This window comes from Scyliorhinus torazame, chromosome 2 (assembly GCF_047496885.1).
Source record: "Scyliorhinus torazame isolate Kashiwa2021f chromosome 2, sScyTor2.1, whole genome shotgun sequence".
Taxonomy (NCBI): Eukaryota; Metazoa; Chordata; class Chondrichthyes; order Carcharhiniformes; family Scyliorhinidae; genus Scyliorhinus; species Scyliorhinus torazame.
In genome coordinates, this window is record NC_092708.1 from 338,774,910 (window position 1) to 338,798,411 (window position 23,502).

General features: G+C 46.9%; 1 protein-coding gene across 2 annotated transcripts in view; it reads right to left on the minus strand.

Annotated features, from left to right (window-relative positions):
* amn (amnion associated transmembrane protein) overlaps positions 1-22,422 on the minus strand; it is a 106,693-nt gene extending 84,271 nt beyond the window's left edge. Inside the window, exons 1-4 of one of the 2 annotated variants that reach the window (XM_072490428.1) lie at positions 22,408-22,422; positions 8,825-8,943; positions 8,690-8,734; positions 1,292-1,379 (exon numbers count right to left, since the gene is read on the minus strand). In XM_072490428.1, the coding sequence (XP_072346529.1) occupies positions 1,292-1,379; positions 8,690-8,698 (97 nt within the window). In that variant the 5' untranslated portion in view covers positions 8,699-8,734; positions 8,825-8,943; positions 22,408-22,422. Of the gene's footprint in view, positions 1-1,291; positions 1,380-8,689; positions 8,735-8,824; positions 8,944-16,252; positions 16,385-22,407 lie in introns of those variants that run through there. The other variant, XM_072490427.1, reaches the window with a different exon arrangement.
* Between the last annotated feature and the right edge of the window lie 1,080 nt (positions 22,423-23,502).

A 23,502-nucleotide genomic window follows, 5' to 3' on the forward strand; every position in this document is an offset into this window, starting at 1 on the left:
GTGGTAGTGGCCACATTGAAGATTTGGAGGCAGTTTAGGCAGCACTTTAAACTGGGGGCCGGGTCAGGGGGGCTGCGGATCAGGGGGAATCATGGGTTCGACCGGGGAGGATGGATGCGAGGTTTCGGTGATGGGACGAAATGGGGATTAAGGAAATGAAGGATTGGTTCCTTTGCGGGGGGGGGGTGGGGGGGGGGGGGATTTGCGAGCTTAGAGGAGCTGGGAGTGAAGTTGGTGCAAGGGGAAGGGTTTAGGCACATAAAGACTTTGCAAGAAATGTTTTCCTGACCTTCCCGATAGGGCCAGCCCCTCGTTGTTGGAGGCGGTGCTGTCAGTGGGGGTGTTGGAGAGGGGGGTTGTTGTGGCAATCTACAGGAGGATCCTGGAGGAGGATAGGGTGTCCATGGAGGGGAAGAAGGGCTGAGGTGTCAGGTGCTGCGGAGGGTAAGTGCACAGGGTGTACAGGGTGCCCTCACTAAATCAAAGATGCGCCTGCTGTTTGAGGGGGTGCAGGATGCCTGAGCGATGTGGGAGGAACCCTGCAAATCATGTTTTTTAAAATAAATTTTGAGTACCCAATTCATTTTTTCCAATTAAGGGGCAATTTAGCATGGCCAATCCACCTACCCTGCACATCTTTGGGTTGTGGGGGTGAAACCCATGCAAACGCAGGGAGCATATGCAAACTCCACACAGACAGTAACCCAGAGCCGGGATCGAACCTGGGACCACAGCGCCATGAGGCAGCAGTGCTAACGACTGCGCCACTGTGCTGCCCTTCCGTGAACCATGTTCATATGGTTTGGTCCTTCCTTCCGAAGCTGGAAAGGTTTTCAGTACAATCTTGGGGGTCTTGCACGTGAGTGCAAAGCCATATTGGGGTGTCGGACCGGCCCGAACTTCAGGCGGGTGGTGGGGGGGGGGGGGGGGGGGGGGGGGGGACACGATGATTTAGCCTTCGCCTCATTGATCGCTCACAGGCGGGTCCTGTTGGGGTGGAGGCCAGCTTCTCCAGCCTGTGCCGCGTGGCGGGGGGGCCTGCTGGTGTTTTTGACCCTGGAGAAGGTGAAGTTTCAGCTGAGGGTGGGGGGGCGGGGTTTGTTCAATGTGCACGTTTGGGAGTTGGTTACGTTGATCGTTGATGGGGGGTTCTGTTGGGGGGGGGGGGGGTTGTTTGGTTGGGGTTGTGGTTTTGTATTGTGAAAATTTAAAATACATTAGCACGGGCTTTAGACAGGTTGATAACGTTCTGTTTTAAGTAAAACAAGTGAATCATTAAATGACATTATACCTCTTTTGCATCCTGATTCACTCTGACCATCACTGGCAGCAAATCCCGCACCGTGGCTGAGGATGATCTCCCCATCCAGAGGCATGTACTAAATGGATCAAGTTAAAAATAAATAAGTTATTTTCAATCCAAATAGATGGCAGTCCAAATCGATCATCATTGTAATGTTTTATATTAACACTACTGTATTTTGGGACTAGGTCAGGACTGGGGCATGGTGGTATATTTTAGACAGTAATATTTTAAGATGTTACATTACGTAGAAAACATTACTTTCAGTGATTATTCAAATTTATTTCAAAGTTCACCAGCATCAGCAGCAGAATAAAGTTAGCCCCAGCTTCAGACAAACATCACTATTGCTCGTGTGTAGCGTCTTCAGTTCCTGTACCAGGCACCCCAGCATCTGTCAACTTAGTGTCAATTTGTGCAACGTTATGGGGAGTTAATCTCAGACTGATAGAAGTAAATGTTCTTCTCTCCACTAGCTGCATGAATTTGACAAACTCAACTCGGTTCCTAATGGGCATGATAATAATAATCTTTATTCTTGTCACAAGTAGGCTTACATTAACACTGCAATGAAGTCAAGGTGAAAATCCCCCAGTCAACACATTCCAACATCTGTTCAGGTACACAGAGGGAGAATTCAGAATGTCCAATTCATCAAAAACACATCTTTCGGGACTTGTGGGAGGAAACCAGCACCCGGAGGAAACCCACGCAGACATGGAGAGAACGTGCAAACTCTGCACAGACAGTGACCCAAGTCGGGAATCGAACCTGGGTCCCTGGCGCTGTGAAACAACAGTGCTAACCTCTGTGATACCATGCTTCCCTCCCTGAGTGGGATTGAAGGATTCCAGATTATACTGAATCTGGAATAAAAGGCATGGATCAGGATTTTAGGAGGAGGGGCATGGTTACAATGAATGTAGATGGTCTTTGTGATGGAGGAGGGTAGGAGGTCATGGTCAAATAGTACACTGAAGTTGTGAACTGTCTGGTTCAGCACAAGGTAGTTTCCTGGAAGGGAGCCACAATTGATGGCGAAGGGCAGCGCGGGGTGCAGTGGTTAGCACCGCAGTCTCACGGCGCTGAGGTCCCAGGTTCGATCCCGGCTCTGGGTCACTGTCCATGTGGAGTTTGCACATTCTCCCCGTGTCTGCGTGGGTTTCGCCCCCACAACACAAAGATGTGCAGGATAGGTGGATTGGCCACACTAAATTGCCCCTTAATTGGAAAAAATGAATTGGGTACTCTAAATTTTTTTTTTTTTAAAGAGTTGATGGCGAGAGTATAGGGCTTGTGGCGAGGCTGAAAGCTATAGGGCTGGATTCTCCATTCCTGAGGCTAAAGTGCCGGCACCAACAGAGGATCCGTGGTGTTTCACGACAGGAAGATTAGCGCGAAACCCTCACCAGTTCCGGTACCAGTGAGGGGCTAGCACCGGCGACATGTGAAACATCCGCGGAATGTGTGGAAAATGGTTGGAGGATCGCCGAGTCCCATGCTGCACATGCGCAGGGCTGACAAGCTGCAGCTGCGCACACGCCTGCACCCCGCACACACGCACCAGTCGCACCGGTAAAAATGGCACCGGCCATGCTGGATCGCGTACCCGCCCGCCCTGACCCCACAGCCTACCTCCTGGCCACCCCACACTGGCAGAAGGCCCCCGGCCAGTGGCACGGAGGGCAGTAAAATCAGAGTGGCGAAGGCAAGCTGAATTGAACATTAGGAAGAGTAGACAACCACATGGCCCTCAAGCCTGCTCTGCCATTCAGTACAATCATGGCTAATCTTCCATCTCAACAACACCATCCCACATGAAGCCCATATTCCTTGATTCCCTTAGTATCCAAAAACGTATCAATATTTGTCTTGAATATACTCAACGATTAACCTGAGAAATTGAAAGAATCACAATCCTTTCAGTGATGACAGTCAAAGATGGTGGGCCACTGTGACCCTTTATTTGTACGATCCATGCTGGGACTCTGTAATAACCCTCACCAGGCCCACGGGGATACCCCACTCGATCGCCCCATGAGGTTCATGGAAGACGTGCTCCCCGCTAGTGGGAGGAGGCCCACCCGGCTGAGGCCCATTATTACCCTATCTGAAAGCCGGCCTGGACAGGGGTAATTGAGATAATTGAAAAGGTCATCAAGTCAAATGAGCCTACCTGACTGTATTTATATGCTGCTCTCTGAATTCGCGGAGGCAAATTCTGAACCATCAGCTTCCCTAACCATTAAAAGCTGGTAGTTGCCAGGTGAGGTCAGAGACTGAGGGGAAGGTCAGCCATTCTGGAGCTGCCTTCCATTGCACTGCAAATGTTCGGACTAGCGAACTGTGGAGGAGAGGGGCAGCTCGGAGAGGCTGAGGGGCATTCGCTCGGTACTGCATCCAAGGACAGTAGCCAGCGAAGGGGCTGTAATCTAAAGATGGGGCTCATCCGTCCAAACCTTTGTACCCATGAGCAGTGGAGGAGAGGCACAGGGGAAGAGTATACCAGGCCTGAGCGCCGCCATTACCGAGCTGTCAGGAGCAGCAAGAGGTGCAGCCCACAGCTGGGCAGGCTGGGCTAGGGCACCATGTGTATTGGCAGGATGGGAAAGGCCAAAGAAAGTTTGCGCCACATGCGAGAGTATTCAGAAATCGAATGCATCACACATAGATGTTGGGGCATCAGGGATAGAGGACACTGAAACTCTCAAGGGAATCTGTCACTGACCTCTGTGCGATGCTGCAGGATGACCGGTGACCAATGGCACTGGCTGGGCACCCGACACTTCTATCTACCCAGTCTAAACCCCTCATGATTTTGAAAACTTCCATCAAATCATGTCTCAACCTCTTCTTCTCTAAGGAGAGCAATATCCTGCTTCTCCAATCTAACCATGTAACTGGTTCCTCATCCCTGAGACTATCCTTGTAGATCTTTTCCACCTACGCTCTAAAGTCCTTACATTCCTCCTAAAGGGCAGTGCCAGACTTGGACACAGCAACTACGCAAATCCCGCAATGGCGACAAAATCTCATGAGCGGCCAAAAACGGGATTTGCACCGGGAAGATTTTTTATTCCTATCTTCCCCACCTCTGTCCGATGATGCAATCAGGTTCCCACCCAGGAAGGACTCAAACCATCCATTATAATATAATTAGCGGGCTTGATGCTGCTACTTTCACCCTCACCATATCTTCCCACCCAACCGGCATGCCCCGACGCCTGGGTGATGGGGTGGCAGGGTTGCCTTGATGCTTGTGGGTGTCCTGATCTCTGTGGAGCTGGCCTTATCGATTCCATCAGGCCCCACCCTGACCCTGTGGTGCCACTCAGTGCACAGAAAGCCTGGAGCGAAAGCTCGGCCGTGCAGCTGGAGAGCTACACACCGGTTTTAAGACTGACACTGACACTTTGACAAATTTTTGGATGATGCCACCCAATGGGCGGGAATCTCTGGTCACGTCCTGGGCGGGACCTGTTACGAGCAAGAACAGAAAATATAGCATTCCAGCCAAAACTCCATTCCAGCACTGGAAAATCCCAGCTGTGAACGAGGGTGGGAGGATTCCGGCATTGACGGTGGACAAAATTGAGATTTATAGCGCTTCACCATGGCTTCTGCACTTTTGCACTCTGTGTCTATGTTTGTAAAGCCCAGGATTCCTTTTTTTAAGGAATTGAAGGTTTTTTTTAAGTCCAGGAGCGTGATTTAACAAGGCAAGAACAGAGTCTTGTTTGGTAGGATGTTTCTCGGCGCCTTCATCGGCAACAAAGCTTTGTGCATTTTAATGGCACTTTGCTGATTTTTTTGGCCTGCATGAGGAACGCCCTGCTGAGGCCACATTTGCCTAATTTCCTGCACTGACCAGCTCAGCTCGCCATTGCAGGAAGATGTCTTGTGAATTAGGGCACCATTTTTAAATGTCACACCTCAACAACCCCACCGTGGCCTCCAGACCCGCCCACTACACCCAACCTACCACATAGGGGGTCCTCGAGCCCCTCGTCCCACCTCTTACGGGAAAGGCATCCCTGGACCTGACTTTGGGCATGGGCAACCTGGCACCCAAGCACCTTGGCACTGCCAGCATGGCACCCTGGCACTGCCACCCAGGCACCCTGGCAGTGCTGGGGTGGCACTGCCTGGATGCCTGGGTGGCAGTGCCAAGGTGTTGGGCTGGCAGTGCCAAGGTGCCTGGGTGCCAGTAGGCAAGCCAGGGTACCACCCTGCCCAAAGCCCGACCACCCAGGGGTCTGTAATGACTTGTGTGGACCAGCACTAAACAGCGCCATGGAGAAGTCTCACAGGCCCGACCGGTTGATCCCGGGCCTCGGCAGAATATGGTGCAGACATATTTAAATTAGCCTAATGGCTCCTCTCTGTCCTAAGTGTGAGCAGGGAGTAGATAGAATAAAAGAATCAAAAGTTAAAGCCCAAGATCCTGTGATGGGATGAAGTTGCTTTGTAACTAGGGTGTGGAGTCTGATTCGAGCACCTTTACAACAGCTTCCAGGCTCACACACAGTTGTGGAGAGAAAACAGGTCTAGCAACTGTTTGAGTGACATTCAATCAGGGGGTGCAGGCTGTCCAATGGAAAATGCAGAGTTAATCATGACTCATTAAAGATTCATGCAGGAGTCCAATGGAGTGAGTAACGGCCTCAGTGATTAATAGTGTTCAATAATGGGTCCAATATTCCAGCAGAGCATTGAGGAGCAATGAGAGAGAAGAAGCTGAAATCCATGATGGCGTAGGGAGTACCAAAAGACCAAACTGTGGGACCAGGGCGCATGTTCTGGGTGATGAGGTTCAAGGGAAATCAGTAAGAAGCAATTTGTGTTGAGAGAGCAAATGGAACGTTACATCTGACTGGCCCTAGGAGCCAAATCTGAAAATGTTCTACTTTTCCATAAAAAAAACTCAGCTAATTTTAAAGAAACCATTTATTCAGAGATGAAGGCAAACTGCTGTCTGATTGGCGGCTACTCCTCATCCCGAGAACTCACTCTAATTTCAACCTTGTTTGCACGTCGATCCTATATGGTAATCAGCAGTGCAGTAAGAGCCACGTTGCAACGTTGATCTTGAACTAAGCAGTTTTAGCTTTTGTCCAGTCATTCAACCAGAACATGTCAAGTTTTATTTTTTAAAAGGTGTGGCTTGATTTGGTTTAATTTAAATTCAACACATCTGATGAAATTATAGCAAGGAGGAATAAAGATGTGACCCCCCTCCCCCCACCCCACAACTCCTTCAGCCCTATCAGCTGAAAGTTGAACACAGGACAAAATAGCAAATACTTTTTTCAGGTATTCACGCACCATATCAATAAAGACTATTTCTGAATCCTCCCTCAGTGTACCCAAACAGCGCTGGAATGTGGCGACTAGGGGATTTTCACAGTAAATGCATTGCAGCGTTAATGTAAGCATACTTGTGACAATAATACAAATTATTATTATAATTAAAGGCCTCACCAAAACAAAATAAGGGTTAACTTGTTCTATCTTGATGTAGCTGTCACATGCTTAGTGGAGGGAGGAATAGTATTGCATTTCCATGGTGAAACAAAAGTGGAAGTTTACACAGGTTTCAGTGTGCCAGGGGCACTTTATTTAAACATTCGACAGTTTTATACCCAGAAGATACTAAACTTTAGAAATTAAATGTCAATCCCATCGCCAATACATATTAAATATTTTTAAGTGTCGCTACTTTACTTTGAACAGACTCGGATGAGTTAACAAGAGGTGCTCATAATTTTGATGTTTACTTGACCATACTGCTGAGAGGACTGCAGGGTAATTGGTGTATGTGAAAATGTCTCAATGGTGTAGTGCTTTTGGAGTTAGTCGACAGGAGCAAATCATAGAAATTACAGTGCAGAAGGAGGCCATTCGGCCCATTGAGTTTGCACCGGACCTTGGAAGAGCACCCGACCTAAGCCCACACCTCCACCCTATCCCCGGCACACAGTAACCCCACCTAACCTTTTTGGACACTAAGGGCAATTCCGCATGGCCAATCCACCTAACCTGCACATCTTTGGACTGTGAGAGAAAACCGGAGCACCCGGAGGAAACCCACGCAGAGAACACGGGGATTCCGCACAGACAGTGACCCAAGCCGGGAATCGAACCTGGGACCCTGGAGCTGTGAAGCAACTGTGCTAACCACTGTGCTACCATGCCACCCCAGTGTGTTTTATATCATCTGTCCTAAGTTCTCCTTCTGCAGCCCAGTGTCAAAAATATTTTTCCTTGTTAGAATCGACATCCATAGAATCCCTACAGTGCAGAAGGAAGCCATTCGGCACATCGAGTCTGCACCAAACCTCTGACAGAGCACCCTGTCTTGGCTCACTCCCCCGCCCTATTCCCAAAACCATGTAACCCCATCTAACCTTTGTGCACTAAGGGGAAATTTATCATGGCCAATCCACCTAACCTGTACATCTTTGGACTGTGGGAGGAAACCCCGGCACCCGGAGGAAACCCACGGGGGGAACGTGCAAACTCCACACAGACTTTTAGACCATAAGACATAGGAGCAGAATTAGGCCACTTGGCCCATCGATTCTGCTCCACCATTCAATTATGGCTGATATTTTCTCATCCGCATTCTCCTGCCTTCTCCCCATAACCCCCGATCCCCTTATTAATCAAGAACCTATCTATCTCTGTCTTAAAGACACTCAGTGAATTGGCCTCCACAACCTTCTGCGGCAAAGAGTTCCACAGATTTCCCACCATCTGGCTGAAGAAATTCCTCCTCATCTCTGTTTTAAAGGATCGTCCCTTTAGGCTGAGATGGTGTCCTCTGACAGTGCTGAGTTTGTATTGCTCTTGCTAGGATGTTTTATTAAGTTAAATGCACTATATCAATGTAAGTTGTTGCTGAAACTGGATGCAAAATGTGGAATTGTTGCATTCCCTGCCAAAAATTTGGTGAACTTTGAAAAATAAAAGAAAATAGGAAAGTAGAAAAATTAATAACTCAGTTATTAGGAAATTATTTTTAAAATATGCGAAAGGACGATTTCATCCTCTTCTCATGTCCGACACTCTGTAAAGCGATCAATTGGCATTTAGGTATATCTGTATAAAATCAGTCCTATATTGATGGATTAATGCTGTGAATTTTATCAGGGTTCTCCTGATCAGTTGCATTAACCTCAGCGGAAACCTCGTTTACATGCTTATCTGTACAAATACACAACATCTGCATTCATAGTAACTATATGGTCAAACACTTTAAACTACACAGCACATTAATGCTTAGTGAAATAGCATTTGCTTTGCCAGTGGTAAAAAGCACATTTGAATTTCACCTCTGCCTTTACAAAAGCCTCTTCCTTGAGAAACATACAATATTATTCTTACCATCTCCATCAAGTTAAGCGGTGATTGCACGAGAACACTTACACTCTGCAAGATAACAATAGGGTTACAAAGTGAGTTTTATGACACATTACGAACAAAGAGAATCAATAGAAAAGCAAGACAACTCTAGCATACCTGATCTCTGAGAAATTGGACTCGATCATTTTCACAAGGGATTCTCCCCTTGTCCCAGTTTGTGGCATTGTTGAAGTTGGTGTCAGGGATCCATTGTCTGTACAAAGCACCCGAAACCTCTTTAACAAAAATATTATATGATAATTGAAATAAATGCATAGGAACTAAGAAGACTAGAGAAGCACGCATCAGGTTCACTCAACAGGTAAGGTGCAAGCAGGTGTATGTAACAGTTCACAATCGGTGTCTGCGAAGAATTTGCAAAAAACACAAAAGTAAGATGTAGCAGACAATCTGGGCCATTGGAGTTCAGTCCAAGAGAAAGTAGCTTCCTTCACAGCAATTTTCCTCCAATATACGACCTGCAAGACCTATCCAGGGATTCACCTTTTTCCGCATAAGAAATTGCTTCCTGAGATGAACCTGCCTTTTTAACCAGATTATACCTATGTCCCCTTGTCCTGCCATCATTTGTTATAGGATTTAAGATTAAACTCTCTCGAATCAACTTTGTGGGCATGAATTTCTGCAGCTGTTTTCCGTAAAGCCTGTACTCCGCTGGGTGACCACCTGGCAGAGCAGAGGAAGGCAGGCAGTGCAGGAGTCTCATGTGGCCATCCCCCTTTCTAACAGATATACCGTTTTGGATACTGTTGGGGGAGATGACTGTATAGGGGAAAGCAGTGGCAGCCAACTTCATGCTGCACAAGAGGGGAGGGGGGAAAAATGTCAGGGCTATAGCGGCAGGGGATTCAATTGCCACAAATTTTTTTTAAAAACAAAGCTAAACTCGTAAACTTAAATTAAACTAATTAATTAATTAGTGATGGCTGGTCAGGTGATGTGCTTGAGCTGCTTGATGTGGGAGCTGGCAGATCCCATTGCGAGCTGCAGCGACTAAATCTGCAGTAAGTGTTGGCTGGTCGAAGAGCTCCGGCTCAGAGTTGATGAGCTGGAGTCTGAGCTTCAAACATTGAGGCACATCCGGGAGGGGGAGACTTACCTGGACACTGTGTTTCAGGAGGCAGTCACACCTGTCAGGGTAGGTAGTTTAAATCCTGCCAATGGCCAGGGACAGCAGGGTGTGACTGCAAGTCAGGCAGGTAAAGGGAACCAGCAGTCAGGAACTCAGGAGCCTCAGCCCTTGACCCTGTCCAACAGGTACGAGGCACTTGCTCCCTGTGTGGATGGCGAGCAGGGCTGCAGGAAGGATGAGTCAGCTGACCAAGGCACCATGGTTCAGCAGGCCATTCAAGGGGAGGGAGTAAATAGGCAAGTTGTAGTTGTAGGGGATTCTATTATCAGGGGGATAGATAGTATCCTTTGTGAGCAGGATAAAGAGCCACACATGGTATGTTGCCTGCCCGGTGCTAGGGTGCGGGACATCTCTGACCGGCTTGAAAGGATACTGGAGAGGGAGGGGGAGGATCCAGTTGTTGTGGTCCATGTCGGTACCAACAACATAGGCAAGTCTATAAAAGAGGACCTGTTTAGAGATTATAAAGAGCTAGGATTCAAATTAAAAAACAGTTCCTCAAGGGTCATAATCTCCGGATTACTGCCCGAGCCACGTGCAAATTGGCATAGGGAGGCAAGAATAAGGGAAGTTAACACGTGGCTGAAAGAGTGGTGTGGGAAAGAGGGGTTCCTTTTCATGGGACACTGGCATCAGTTTTGGGACAGGGGGGACCTATACCGTTGGGATGGTCTCCACCTGAACTGAGCTGGGACCAGTGTTCTGGCGAAAAGAGTAAATAGGGTGGTCAATAGGACTTTAAACTAGAGATTGGGGGGGAAGGGAAAGTCAGGGAACCAAGAGGTGAGGTAATCAGTGGGAAGCGTAGCTGCTTAGGAATACAAAAAAGCACGAAAAGACAGAACTCAGGAGAGGTTACGATAGTCCCCCTCCGACAAAATATGACACAGTGTATGGAAAGGCTCAGTAAACCAAGGTCCACCACACTAAGAAAACAAAAAGGGACGGTCAATAGAGAATTAAAGGTGCTATATTTAAATGCGCGCAGTGTACGGAACAAGGTAGATGAGCTTGTGGCCCAGATTGTGACTGGCAGGTATGATGTGGTAGGCATCACAGAGAAATGGTTGCAGGGGGCTCAGGACTGGCATTTAAACATCCAGGGATTCACAACCTATCGAAAAGACAGAGAGGTGGGCAGAGGGGGCGGGGTTGCCTTGTTAATTAGGAATGAAATGAAATCAATAGCACTAAACGACATAGGGTCAGATGATGTGGAGTCTGTGTGGGTAGAGTTGAGGAACCACAAAGGCAAAAAAACCATAATGGGAGTTATGTACAGGCCTCCTAACAGTGGTCAGGACCAAGGGCACAAAATGCACCACAAAATAGAAAGGGCATGTCAGAAAGGCAAGGTCACAGTGATCATGGGGGACTTCAATATGCAGGTGGACTGGGTAAATAATGCTGCCAGTGGACCCAAGGAAAGGGAATTCATTGAATGTTTACAGGAGGGCTTTTTGGAACAGCTTGTGATGGAGCCCACGAGGGAACAGGCCATTCTGGACTTAGTGTTATGTAATGAGCCAGACTTGATTAAAGATCTTAAAGTAAGGGAACACTTAGGAGGTAGTGATCATAATATGGTAGAATTCAATCTCCAATTTGAAAGAAAGAAGGTAGAATCAGATGTAAAGGTGTTACAGTTAAATAAAGGTAACTGCAGGGGCATGAGGGAGGAACTGACGAAAATTGACTGGGAGCAGAGCCTAGTGGGAAAGACAGTAGAACAGCAATGGCAGGAGTTTCTGGGAGTAATTGAGGACACAGTACAGAGGTTCATCCCAAAGAAAAGAAAGGTTATCAGAGGGGGGATTAGGCAGCCATGGCTGACAAAGGAAGTTAGGGAATGCATCAAAGCAAAAGAGAAAGCCTATAATGTGGCAAAGAGTAGTGGGAAGTCAGAAGATTGGGAAGGCTACAAAAACAAACAGAGGATAACAAAGAGAGAAATAAGGAAAGAGAGGATCAATTATGAAGGTAGGCTAGCCAGTAACATTAGGAATGACAGTAAAAGTTTCTTTAAATACATTAAAAACAAACGGGAGGCAAAAGTAGACATTGGGCCGCTCCAAAATGACGCTGGTAATCTAGTGATGGGAGACAAGGAAATAGCTGAGGAACTAAATTGCGTCAGTCTTCACAGTAGAAGACATGAGTAATATCCCAACAATTCCGGAGAGTCAGGGGGCAGAGTTGAATATGGTAGCCATCCCAAAGGTGAAAGTGCTAGAGAAACTAAGAGGTCTAAAAATTGATAAATCTCCAGGCCCAGATGGGCTACATCCTAGAGTTCTAAAGGAGATAGCTGAAGAAATAGTGGAGGCGTTAGATAGATCTTTCAAAAGTCACTGGAGTCAGGGAAAGTCCCAGAGGATTGGAAAATCGCTGTTGTAACCCCCCTGTTCAAGAAGGGAACAAGGAAAAAGATGGAAAATTATAGGCCAATTAGCCTAACCTCGGTTGTTGGCAAGATTCTAGAATCCATTGTTAACGATGAGATTTCTAAATTCTTGGAAGTGCAGGGTCGGATTAGGACAAGTCAGCATGGATTTGGTAAGGGGAGGTCGTGCCTGACAAACGTGTTAGAGTTCTTTGAAGAGATAACAAATAGGTTAGACCAAGGAGAGCCAATGGATGTTATCTATCTTGACTTCCAAAAGGCCTTTGATAAGGTGCCTCACGGGAGACTGCTGAGTAAAATAAGGGCCCATGGTATTCGAGGCAAGGTACTAACATGGATTGACGATTGGCTGTCAGGCAGAAGGCAGAGAATTGGGATAAAAGGTTCTTTTTCGGAATGGCAACCGGTGACGAGTGGTGTCCCGCAGGGTTCAGTGTTGGGGCCACAGCTGTTCTCTTTATATATTAACGATCTAGATGACGGGACTCGGGGCATTCTGGCTAAGTTTGCCGATGATACAAAGATAGGTGGAGGGGAAGGTAGTATGGAGGAGGTGGGGAGGCTGCAGAAAGATTTAGACAGTTTAGGAGAGTGGTCCAAGAAATGGCTGATGAAATTCAACGTGGGCAAGTGCGAGGTCTTGCACTTTGGAAAAAAGAATAGAGGCATGGACTATTTTCTAATCGGTGACAAAATTCATAATGCTGAAGTGCAAAGGGACTTGGGAGTCCTAGTCCAGGATTCTCTAAAAGTAAACTTGCAGGTTGAGTCCGTAATTAAGAAAGCAAATGTAATGTTGTCATTTATCTCAAGAGGCTTGGAATATAAAAGCAGGGATGTACTTCAGAAGCTTTATAAAGCATTAGTTAGGCCCCATTTAGAATACTGTGAGCAATCTTGGGCCCCACACTTCAGGAAGGACATACTGGCACTGGAGCGGGTCCAGCGGAGATTCACACGGATGATCCCAGGAATGGTAGGCCTAACATACGATGAACGTCTGAGGATCCTGGGATTTTATTCATTGGAGTTTAGGAGGTTGCGGGGAGATCTAATAGAAACTTACAAGATAATGAATGGCTTAGATAGGGTGGACGTAGGGAAGTTGTTTCCATTAGCAGGGGAGACTAGGACCCGGGGGCACAGCCTTAGAATAAAAGGGAATCACTTTAGGACAGAGATGAGGAGAAATTTCTTCAGCCAGAGAGTGGTGGGTCTGTGGAATTCATTGCCACAGAGGGCTGTGGAGGCCGGGACGTTGAGTGTCTTTAAGACAGAAGTTGATAAATTCTTGATTTCTCGAGGAATTAAGGGCTATGGAGAGAGAGCGGGTAAATGGAGTTGAAATCAGCCATGATTGAATGGTGGAGTGGACTTGATGGGCCGAATGGCCTTACTTCCGCTCCTATGTCTTATGGTCTTATGGGAACAGACAGATGTTTCTGCAGCTGCAAAAGAGACGCCAGGATGGTATGTTGCCACCCTGGTGCCAGGTCAGGGATGCCATTGAATAGCTGCAGGGCATACTGAAGGGGGAGGGCAAACAGATAGATATCATGGTACACATTGGGGGAGAAAATGATATAGGCAAAAAAAGTATTGAGGTCCTGCAAGCAGAATTTAGGGAGTTAGGAAATAGATTAAAAAACAGGACCCAAGGGGCGGGTGAGGGCAGAATCTTGGAGATCTACAAAGAGTTAATGGACTGCGAGGGCGCCCCGTTATGAGACGTCAAGCGCAAGTGGGAGGAAGAGCTGGGGCAATGATTGGAGGCACATATGATGGTGGCCAGGATGAGTAGGTTCTGAGGGGTTAGAGGATAGGTGTGGGTGGTGCGCGGGTGGGCCTGCGAACTATGTGCACATGTTTTGGGCCTGTCTGAAGCTGGAGGGATTCTGGCAGGCGTTTGCTGATGTGATGACTGAGGTGTTGAGGGCGAAGGTGGTCCCGAGTCCAGAAGTGGCAATCTTTGGAGTGTCAGAAGACTCGTGAGTCCAGGGGGCAAGAGAGGCTGACGTCTTGGCCTTTGCCTCCCTGGTAGCCCGGAGACGGATCTTGTTGGAATGGAGGGACTCGGGGTCGCCAAAACCGGGGGTTTGGGTGAACGACCTTGCAGAATTCCTCAGATTGGAAAAGATCAAGTTTGCCTTGAGAAGGACTGTGGAGGGGTTTACCCGGAGATGGAAGCCGTTCACTGATCCTCGATGTGCTTTGCCCTCCTCGCTCTACTGCTACGTCAAGGTGTTTCCCCAGGATGCATATCTGAGAAGGAGGCGGCCAGCTACTTACCTCATTCCGTGGCCTTCGATGCCCCTGACGGGCGTCCTCTGGGAGCTCTGAGGCCAGATAGAAACTAGAAGCAGTAGGAGGCCATTCGGCCCTTAAAGCTTGCTCTGCTATTCATTATGATCATGGCTGATCGTCAAGTTCAATACCCTGATCTCACCTTCCCCCATATCCCTTTAGCCCCAAGAGCTATATCTAATTCCTTCTTGAAATTACACAATGTTTTGGCCTCAACTCCTTTCAGTGGTGGTGAATTCCACAGATTCACCACTCTCTGGGTGAAGACATTCTCCTTATCTCAGTCCTAAAAGGTTTACCCCTCATCCTCAAACTATGACCCATGGTTCTGGCCTTCCCCATCATCGGCAACATTCTTTCTGAATCTACCCTGTCTAATCCTGTTAGATTTTTGTAAGTTTCAATGAGATCCACCCTCACTCTTCTAAACTCCAATGAATATAATCGTAACCGACTTAGTCTCTCCTCATATGACAATCCTGCCATGCCAGGAATCAGCCTGGTAAACCTTTGCTACGCTCCCTCCATAACAAGAACATCCTTCCTCCGATAAGGACACTAAAATTGCACACAATACTCCAGGTGTGGCCTCACCAAGGCCCTTTGCAATTGCAGTAAAGCATCTTTATTCCTATACTCAAATCCTCTCACTGTGTAGGTCAAGATACCATTTGCCTTCTTTACTGCTGTTGTATGTACCTGTGCATTTACTTTCAATGACTGATGCAAAAGGACACCTTGGTCTCACTGAGTATGCACCTCTCTCAATTTACACCCATTCAAATAATAATCTGCCTTCCTATTTTTGCTACCAAAGCGGATAACCTCATATTTATCCGCATTATACTGCATCTACCATGCATATGCTCACTCACTTGGCCTGTCTGAATCCCATTGAAGCATCTCTACATCTCTCTTACAGCTCACCCTCCCACCCAACTTTGTATCATCTGCAAATTTGGAGATAATACATTTAGTTCCCTCATCCAAATCATTAATATAAAATGTGAACAGTTGGGGACCCAGCACAGATCCCTGTGTATCCTAATAGTTACTGCCTGCCAATCGGGAAAAGGCCCATATATTCCAACTTTTTGCTTCCTGTCTGCTAACTAGCTGTCAAGACACTACCCAAGTGCTTTAACTTTACATATTAATCTGCCATGTGATACCTTGTTGAATATCTTCCTAAAGTCTAAATAAACCACATCCACAGGTTCTCCCTGGTCAACTCTACTAGTTAGATCTTCAAAAAATTCAAGTCATTTTATCAAGCATGATTTTTCATTCGTAAATCCATGCTGACTTTGTCTGATTGTTTTCCAAATGTTGTGCTATGAAATCTTTGATAATGGACTCCAGCAATGTCTCTACTCCCGACGTTAGACTTACCGGTCTGTAGTTCCCTGTTTTCTCTCTACCTCCTTCTTTGAATAGTGGGGTTACACTCGCATGTATAATTACTGCATTAGCATTGTTTCATTGCACATATGGAACAGACACCAGCTATCTTTACTCAGATAATAACCATCCTGGACGACCCCACCTTTTCAGTCAAAGGCAGCTTTACCATGAGAAAAGAAAAACAGTTTTTCTTTCTTCTCATTCCAAAGCCCAATTAATGTATCGTCATCCGTCCTACTCACGCAAATACTAAAGTTACTCTATCGGAAACAATACTCACGGAAAAACAAGCTGAAGGAGATGAAGTGTGCTGACCTCATGTTGCAGGAATAGTTTCCTCTGCTGTTATGCAATCAAAGTTTGTACTTTACAGTAAACTTTGAACCATCTGTGGCAACGTCAAGTGTAGAGGTAAACTGCCGCACATTAGTTAAACAGTAATGAGGTCTAGTGCTTAGTAATAAAAGCAAGAAACGCTGGAACTACTAGGCAGCTCAGAAACATCCGTGGAGAGGATCCCCTGAGAAACAAGTATTCTGCTTTGGATACTTGTGGGGGGGGGGGGGACTTACCAGGGGTAAGCCATGGGGTACGGGCCTCTGGCACGGAGTCTGTCCCTGTTGCTCAGAAGGGAAGGGGGGAGAGGAGCAGAGCATTAGTAATTGGGGACTCGATAGTCAGGGGCACAGATAGATTTTGTGGGAGCTTGAGAGACTCACGTTTGGTATGTTGCCTCCCAGGTGCAAGGGTACGTGATGTCTCGGATCGTGTTTTCGGGGTCCTTAAGGGGGAGGGGGAGCAGCCCCAAGTCGTGGTCCACATTGGCACTAACGACAAAGGTAGGAAAGGGGACAAGGATGTCAGGCAGGCTTTCAGGGAGCTAGGATGGAAGCTCAGAACTAGAACAAACAGAGTTGTTATCTCTGGGTTGTTGCCCGTGCCACGTAATAGTGAGATGAGGAATAGGGAGAGAGAGCAATTAAACACGTGGCTACAGGGATGGTGCAGGCGGGAGGGATTCAGATTTCTGGATAACTGGGGCTCTTTCTGGGGAAGGTGGGACCTCTACAGACAGGATGGTCTACATCTGAACCTGAGGGGCACAAATATCCTGGGGGGGAGATTTGTTAGTGCTCTTTGGGGGGGTTTAAACTAATGCAGCAGGGGCATGGGAACCTGGATTGTAGTTTTAGGGTAAGGGAGAATGAGAGTATAGAGGTCAGGAGCACAGATTTGACATCGCAGGAGGGGGCCAGTGTTCAGGTAGGTGGTTTGAAGTGTGTCTACTTCAATGCCAGGAGTATACGAAACAAGGTAGGGGAACTGGCAGCATGGGTTGGTACCTGGGACTTCGATGTTGTGGCCATTTCGGAGACATGGATAGAGCAGGGACAGGAATGGATGTTGCAGGTTCCGGGGTTTAGGTGTTTTAGTAAGCTCAGAGAAGGAGGCAAAAGAGGGGGAGGTGTGGCGCTGCTAGTCAAGAGCAGTATTACGGTGGCGGAGAGGATGCTAGATGGGGACTCATCTTCCGAGGTAGTATGGGCTGAGGTTAGAAACAGGAAAGGAGAGATCACACTGTTGGGAGTTTTCTATAGGCCTCCAAATAGTTCTAGGGATGTAGAGGAAAGGATGGCGAGGATGATCCTGGAGAAAAGCGAAAGTAACAGGGTAGTTATTATGGGAAACTTTAACTTTCCAAATATTGACTGGAAAAGATATAGTTCGAGTACATTAGATGGGTCGTTTTTTGTACAGTGTGTGCAGGAGGGTTTCCTGACACAATATGTTGACAGGCCAACAAGAGGCGAGACCACGTTGGATTTGGTTTTGGGTAATGAACCAGGCCAGGTGTTGGATTTGGAGGTAGGAGAGCACTTTGGGGACAGTGACCACAATTCGGTGACGTTTACGTTAATGATGGAAAGGGATAAGTATACACCGCAGGGCAAGAGTTATAGCTGGGGGAAGGGCAATTATGATGCCATTAGACGTGACTTGGGGGGGTAGGGTGGAGAAGTAGGCTGCAAGTGTTGGGCACACTGGATAAGTGGAGCTTGTTCAAGGATCAGCTACTGCGTGTTCTTGATAAGTATGTACCGGTCAGGCAGGGAGGAAGGCGTAGAGCGAGGGAACCGTGGTTTACCAAAGAAGTGGAATCTCTTGTTAAGAGGAAGAAGGAGGCCTGTGTGAAGATGAGGTGTGAAGTTTCAGTTGGGGCGATGGATAGTTACAAGGTAGCGAGGAAGGATCTAAAGAGAGAGCTAAGACGAGCAAGGAGGGGACATGAGAAGTATTTGCCAGGTAGGATCAAGGAAAACCCAAAAGCTTTCTATAGGTATGTCAGGAATAAGCGAATGACTAGGGAAAGAGTAGGACCAGTCAAGGACAGGGATGGGAAATTGTGTGTGGAGTCTGAAGAGATAGGCGAGATACTAAATGAATATTTTTCGTCAGTATTCACTCAGGAAAAAGATGATGTTGTGGAGGAGAATGCTGAGTCCCAGGCTATTAGAATAGATGGCATTGAGGTACGTAGGGAAGAGGTGTTGGCAATTCTGGACAGGCTGAAAATAGATAAGTCCCCGGGGCCTGATGGGATTTATCCTAGGATTCTCTGGGAGGCCAGGGAAGAGATTGCTGGACCTTTGGCTTTGATTTTTATGTCATCATTGGCTACAGGAATAGTGCCAGAGGACTGGAGGATAGCAAATGTGGTCCCTTTGTTCAAAAAGGGGAGCAGAGACAACCCCGGCAACTATAGACCGGTGAGCCTCACGTCTGTAGTGGGTAAAGTCTTGGAGGGGATTATAAGAGACAAGATTTATAATCATCTAGATAGGAATAATATGATCAGGGATAGTCAGCATGGCTTTGTGAAGGGTAGGTCATGCCTCACAAACCTTATCGAGTTCTTTGAGAAGGTGACTGAACAGGTAGACGAGGGTAGAGCAGTTGATGTGGTGTATATGGATTTCAGTAAAGCGTTTGATAAGGTTCCCCATGGTAGGCTATTGCAGAAAATACGGAGGCTGGGGATTGAGGGTGATTTAGAGATGTGGATCAGAAATTGGCTAGCTGAAAGAAGACAGAGGGTGGTGGTTGATGGGAAATGTTCAGCATGGAGTTCAGTTACAAGTGGCGTACCACAAGGATCTGTTCTGGGGCAGTTGCTGTTTGTCATTTTTATCAATGACCTAGAGGAAGGCGCAGAAGGGTGGGTGAGTAAATTTGCAGACGATACTAAAGTCGGTGGTGTTGTCGACAGTGTGGAAGGATGTAGCAGGTTACAGAGGGATATAGGTAAGCTGCAGAGCTGGGCTGAGAGGTGGCAAATGGAGTTTAATGTAGAGAAGTGTGAGGTGATTCACTTTGGAAGGAATAACAGGAATGCGGAATATTTGGCTAATGGTAAAGTTCTTGGAAGTGTGGATGAGCAGAGGGATCTAGGTGTCCATGTACATAGATCCCTGAAAGTTGCCACCCAGGTTGATAGGGTTGTGAAGAAGGCCTATGGAGTGTTGGCCTTTATTGGTAGAGGGATTGAGTTCCGGAGTCAGGAGGTCATGTTGCAGCTGTACAAAACTCTGGTACGGCCGCATTTGGAGTATTGCGTACAGTTCTGGTCACCGCATTATAGGAAGGACGTGGAGGCTTTGGAGCGGGTGCAGAGGAGATTTACCAGGATGTTGCCTGGTATGGAGGGAAAATCTTATGAGGAAAGGCTGATGGACTTGAGGTTGTTTTCGTTGGAGAGAAGAAGGTTAAGAGGAGATTTAATAGAGGCATACAAAATGATCAGGGGATTAGATAGGGTGGACAGTGAGAGCCTTCTCCCGCGGATGGAAATGGCTGGCACGAGGGGACATAGCTTTAAACTGAGGGGTAATAGATATAGGACAGAGGTCAGAGGTAGGTTCTTTACGCAAAGAGTAGTGAGGCCGTGGAATGCCCTACCTGCAACAGTAGTGAACTCGCCAACATTGAGGGCATTTAAAAGTTTATTGGATAAACATATGGATGCTAATGGCATAGTGTAGGTTAGATGGCTTTTGTTTCGGTGCAACATCGTGGGCCGAAGGGCCTGTACTGCGCTGTATCATTCGATGTTCTATGTTCTATGTAGAACAGCTATTGTTTCAGAACGTGATCTTTCATCAACCCTTCTGATGAAATGTTAACTCTGTTTCTCTCCCCACAGATACTGCCTGACCTGCTGAGTATTTCTAACATTTTCTGTTTTTATTTCAGATTTCCAGCTTCTGCGGTATTTTGCTTTTGTATATTGCTTCGTAACACATTCTCTAACATTTCACTCTTTCAGGTCCAAAGACCTCAGTTCATACTAAAATATAGTTTCTCAGGTACAGGCAGCCATTTCATAGTGCGCTCAATTGGCTGTGATTTGATGCCACTTGTGCTGATTAAGGTGCGAGATACTAGCAAAGGACAATTAACTATTTGGCCAATGTCCCCCCATGGGGAGAAGCAAGCTTCCGCGTCCTGAGCAAATGTAAAGTTACCTCAACTCTCATCAACTTTAGAAGTTCACCTTTTGCTGCACTGATGTAACATTATTCCATTTCCTGGAATCCTGTTGTACTAGGCCTGTATTCACTAGGGTTTAGAAGAATGAGAGGGGATCTCACTGAAACATATATAATTCTGAAAAGGCCGGATGGACTGGGCGTAGAGATAATGTTTCCTCTGGCTGGGGTGTTTAGAACAAAGGGTCACAGTCTCAGGATCCGGGTTAGGTCACTTAAGACTGAGATGAGAAGAGATTTCTTAACTCAGAGGGTTGTGAATCTGTGAATTCTCTACCACAGAAGGCTGAAGAGGCCAAGTCATAATAGATTTTGGAAGGAAATATTCTAGACACTAAAGGCATCAAGGGGTATGGGTAGACAGTGGGAGTATGGTGTTGAGATTGAGGATCAGCCAAGATTATATTGAATGACAGAGCAGACTGTAATGATATGTATATAGGCAAGCTAGTGAAGGGTTAATTATTACATCTCTGTGTAATTCAAACACTAGAGGGCACCACCATATCTCAGTATATAAATCAGACCTCAGGGAATGCTGGGTGATTAGCAAAGGAGAAAACCTGAGAACAGCACAAGGAGGTGATTAGATTAGAGAGAGTTAACACAAGGATATTATTAGTGACTAATGATTGGTGGATTCTTTGTCATCAACTCAACAGACCATTCAGGATCAAAAGACAAAGAACAACGACATATTTCACCAAGGGTAACATAACACAGACTACAAGGGCCGAATGTTTTTCGCCTGATCTTACTTTCTATGTGTCTCGGAGTGAGATTCCATTCCTAATTTATGAACCAATTAGTCTTGTGTTGAGGCTTCCTGACTACTGGGGAACTGGATTGAGATTGTGCAAACTCATTTTACGTGGCATCATTGCAGCCAACAGAAAAACAAGGCTGGCACCCTTCAGATTCAAGACCATGGCTGAATTTTTATGGAGTCAGGGAGATCTGTGGAGTGTTCAAAATGGCGGGCAGAACCCGGATCCAGATGTTCCACTCCCATTCCAGGCATTGCTGATGTGGACAGCTGTGTGAAAGGGGCAGGCTCACTTTGTGGGAATGCATCACAACTGTCAGGTGACTGAGGGTTGGACTTCTTCCTGCAAACTTCAGTGACACTGGTAAGATCATTCATTCACACGTCCACCCGGTCATTGTATTTGCCACTAAGCAAGTATAGATAGCCATTCTTTAATTTATATAGTGTATTTACATAAAGGGGGAAAGATATACTGAACAATGTGAGATATAACACCGCACGAGAACCCATCAGTGATTAAAATGCCTTGACAATTTTTGAGATCATAAACTCCATTGTGGTGCTCCCCACGTGTTGCCTCAGAGGAGGTGGAGACAATGTGCTCACCTCTCTGTCCATGAGGCATTGAAGAGCATCGTGGTCCATCTCTTTGTGCACGTTCCTGTTAACCAACCTACCTGAGACTGTGGGACCTGAAATTCTACAGGGGCAGCCTGGAGCACGTACTGCATTTCAGGGGTCTGTCGGAAGGGCCGGGGAAGCAGGGGAAAATGAGGAACTGCTCACAGCAGGCTCATTCCCCTCTGTAACCTCCCCAGCAATGGGTGGCTTTCTGGATGGTTGGATAGGGTGTCATCCATTCCGTTATCTGTTGTGCCACCAGCGAGAACGCCCTGTTATGGGTTTGCAGCTCCTCATGTATTCCCTGGAGGACAGTGCTCATACACAATGAGTCTCGTTGCCTTTGCAGGAATTCACCCTGCACCCTGTATCCATTGGGAGTGGTGTAGCCTGTGACTCCCTGTGAAACTGGCCATTCACTCTCACGGTTGGAGCTCATGCAGTCAAGCTCTTCACTGCGATGGACTTCTCTACTCACAGTGCATGAGCGCACATTACCTCAGGGAACTCCATCAGGTGTCCATTCACCTGCTGGTCTAGGTACTGTGGCCCATAAGGTGACTTCTGAGGCCCCATCTCTATAGCAGCTGCAGCAACATCATCACTGCCTTCCCTTCTCTGATGGAGCTTTCCACATATGTCTTTGACACCTTCTTCTGCACTCTGGTACTGTGCCCTTCACAACGACCAACTCGGAATCTGGAAATCTTTTCATCCTCCTCCTGATGCTCGAGGGAAATTCCAGTTCTGGGAGGGTGGGAATGAGGCAATAGGACCTGTATGACACACAACAAGAGTTCATTAGCATAATCCTTCTTCAGTGTGAGTGCACATTGCAGTTACAGGTCATTATTAAAACTGGAACTCTTCTTTTATGTTTTAACATGTGCCAAATCATCATTATGTCTGATTCATCTCCCCTATGCTGAGCAATCATCACCACCACGACTTCAACTATGATTGAAGATGCCTTTAACACCACCTTTGGCACCAGAAGTGGATGATTTGCCATCTCCTGCACTGGTCTGGAAAGTGTTGCTATATTTGTTTCCCTCTTTATTTGGCTCTGAATATGGCGGTCAATATGGACGCCTTCCTTAATTCTAATTACGTTTGCTCTAGAGTCGCCAGGTGTCTTCAGATACCGCCACAAGGTTCAAACCCGAATACTGATCAAAGACTCGATACACCAGTTAGTTCAAAGTCAATGCTTATTTATTTACACACACAGTTAAATACACTCATGCACAAATACTACAGACTAAACTATCACTACTGCTAAAGCCTATACTTAGCATTGGGCGCCCACTCAGTCAGAGGAACAATGGCCGTTGTTCGGTTCTGAGGCTGCTGGGGTCGAAGTGGTGAAGGAGAACAGCTAAGATAGTCTGTCTGGTAGCGTGCGTAGACCTTGGACTTACTTGTTCTGGTGCAGCTGTTGGGCAGGTCTCTCCTCGCTGAGAGACGGAGCCAAGAGTCGATTCTCTCTTGGGGGATCCTTCTTATACCCAAAGGGGCTTCGCGCGCTTTTGGGTGGGCCTTGAACTTGGCCCCAATTAATTGGGCCGTTTCTCGATCATTCCTATCGATTTC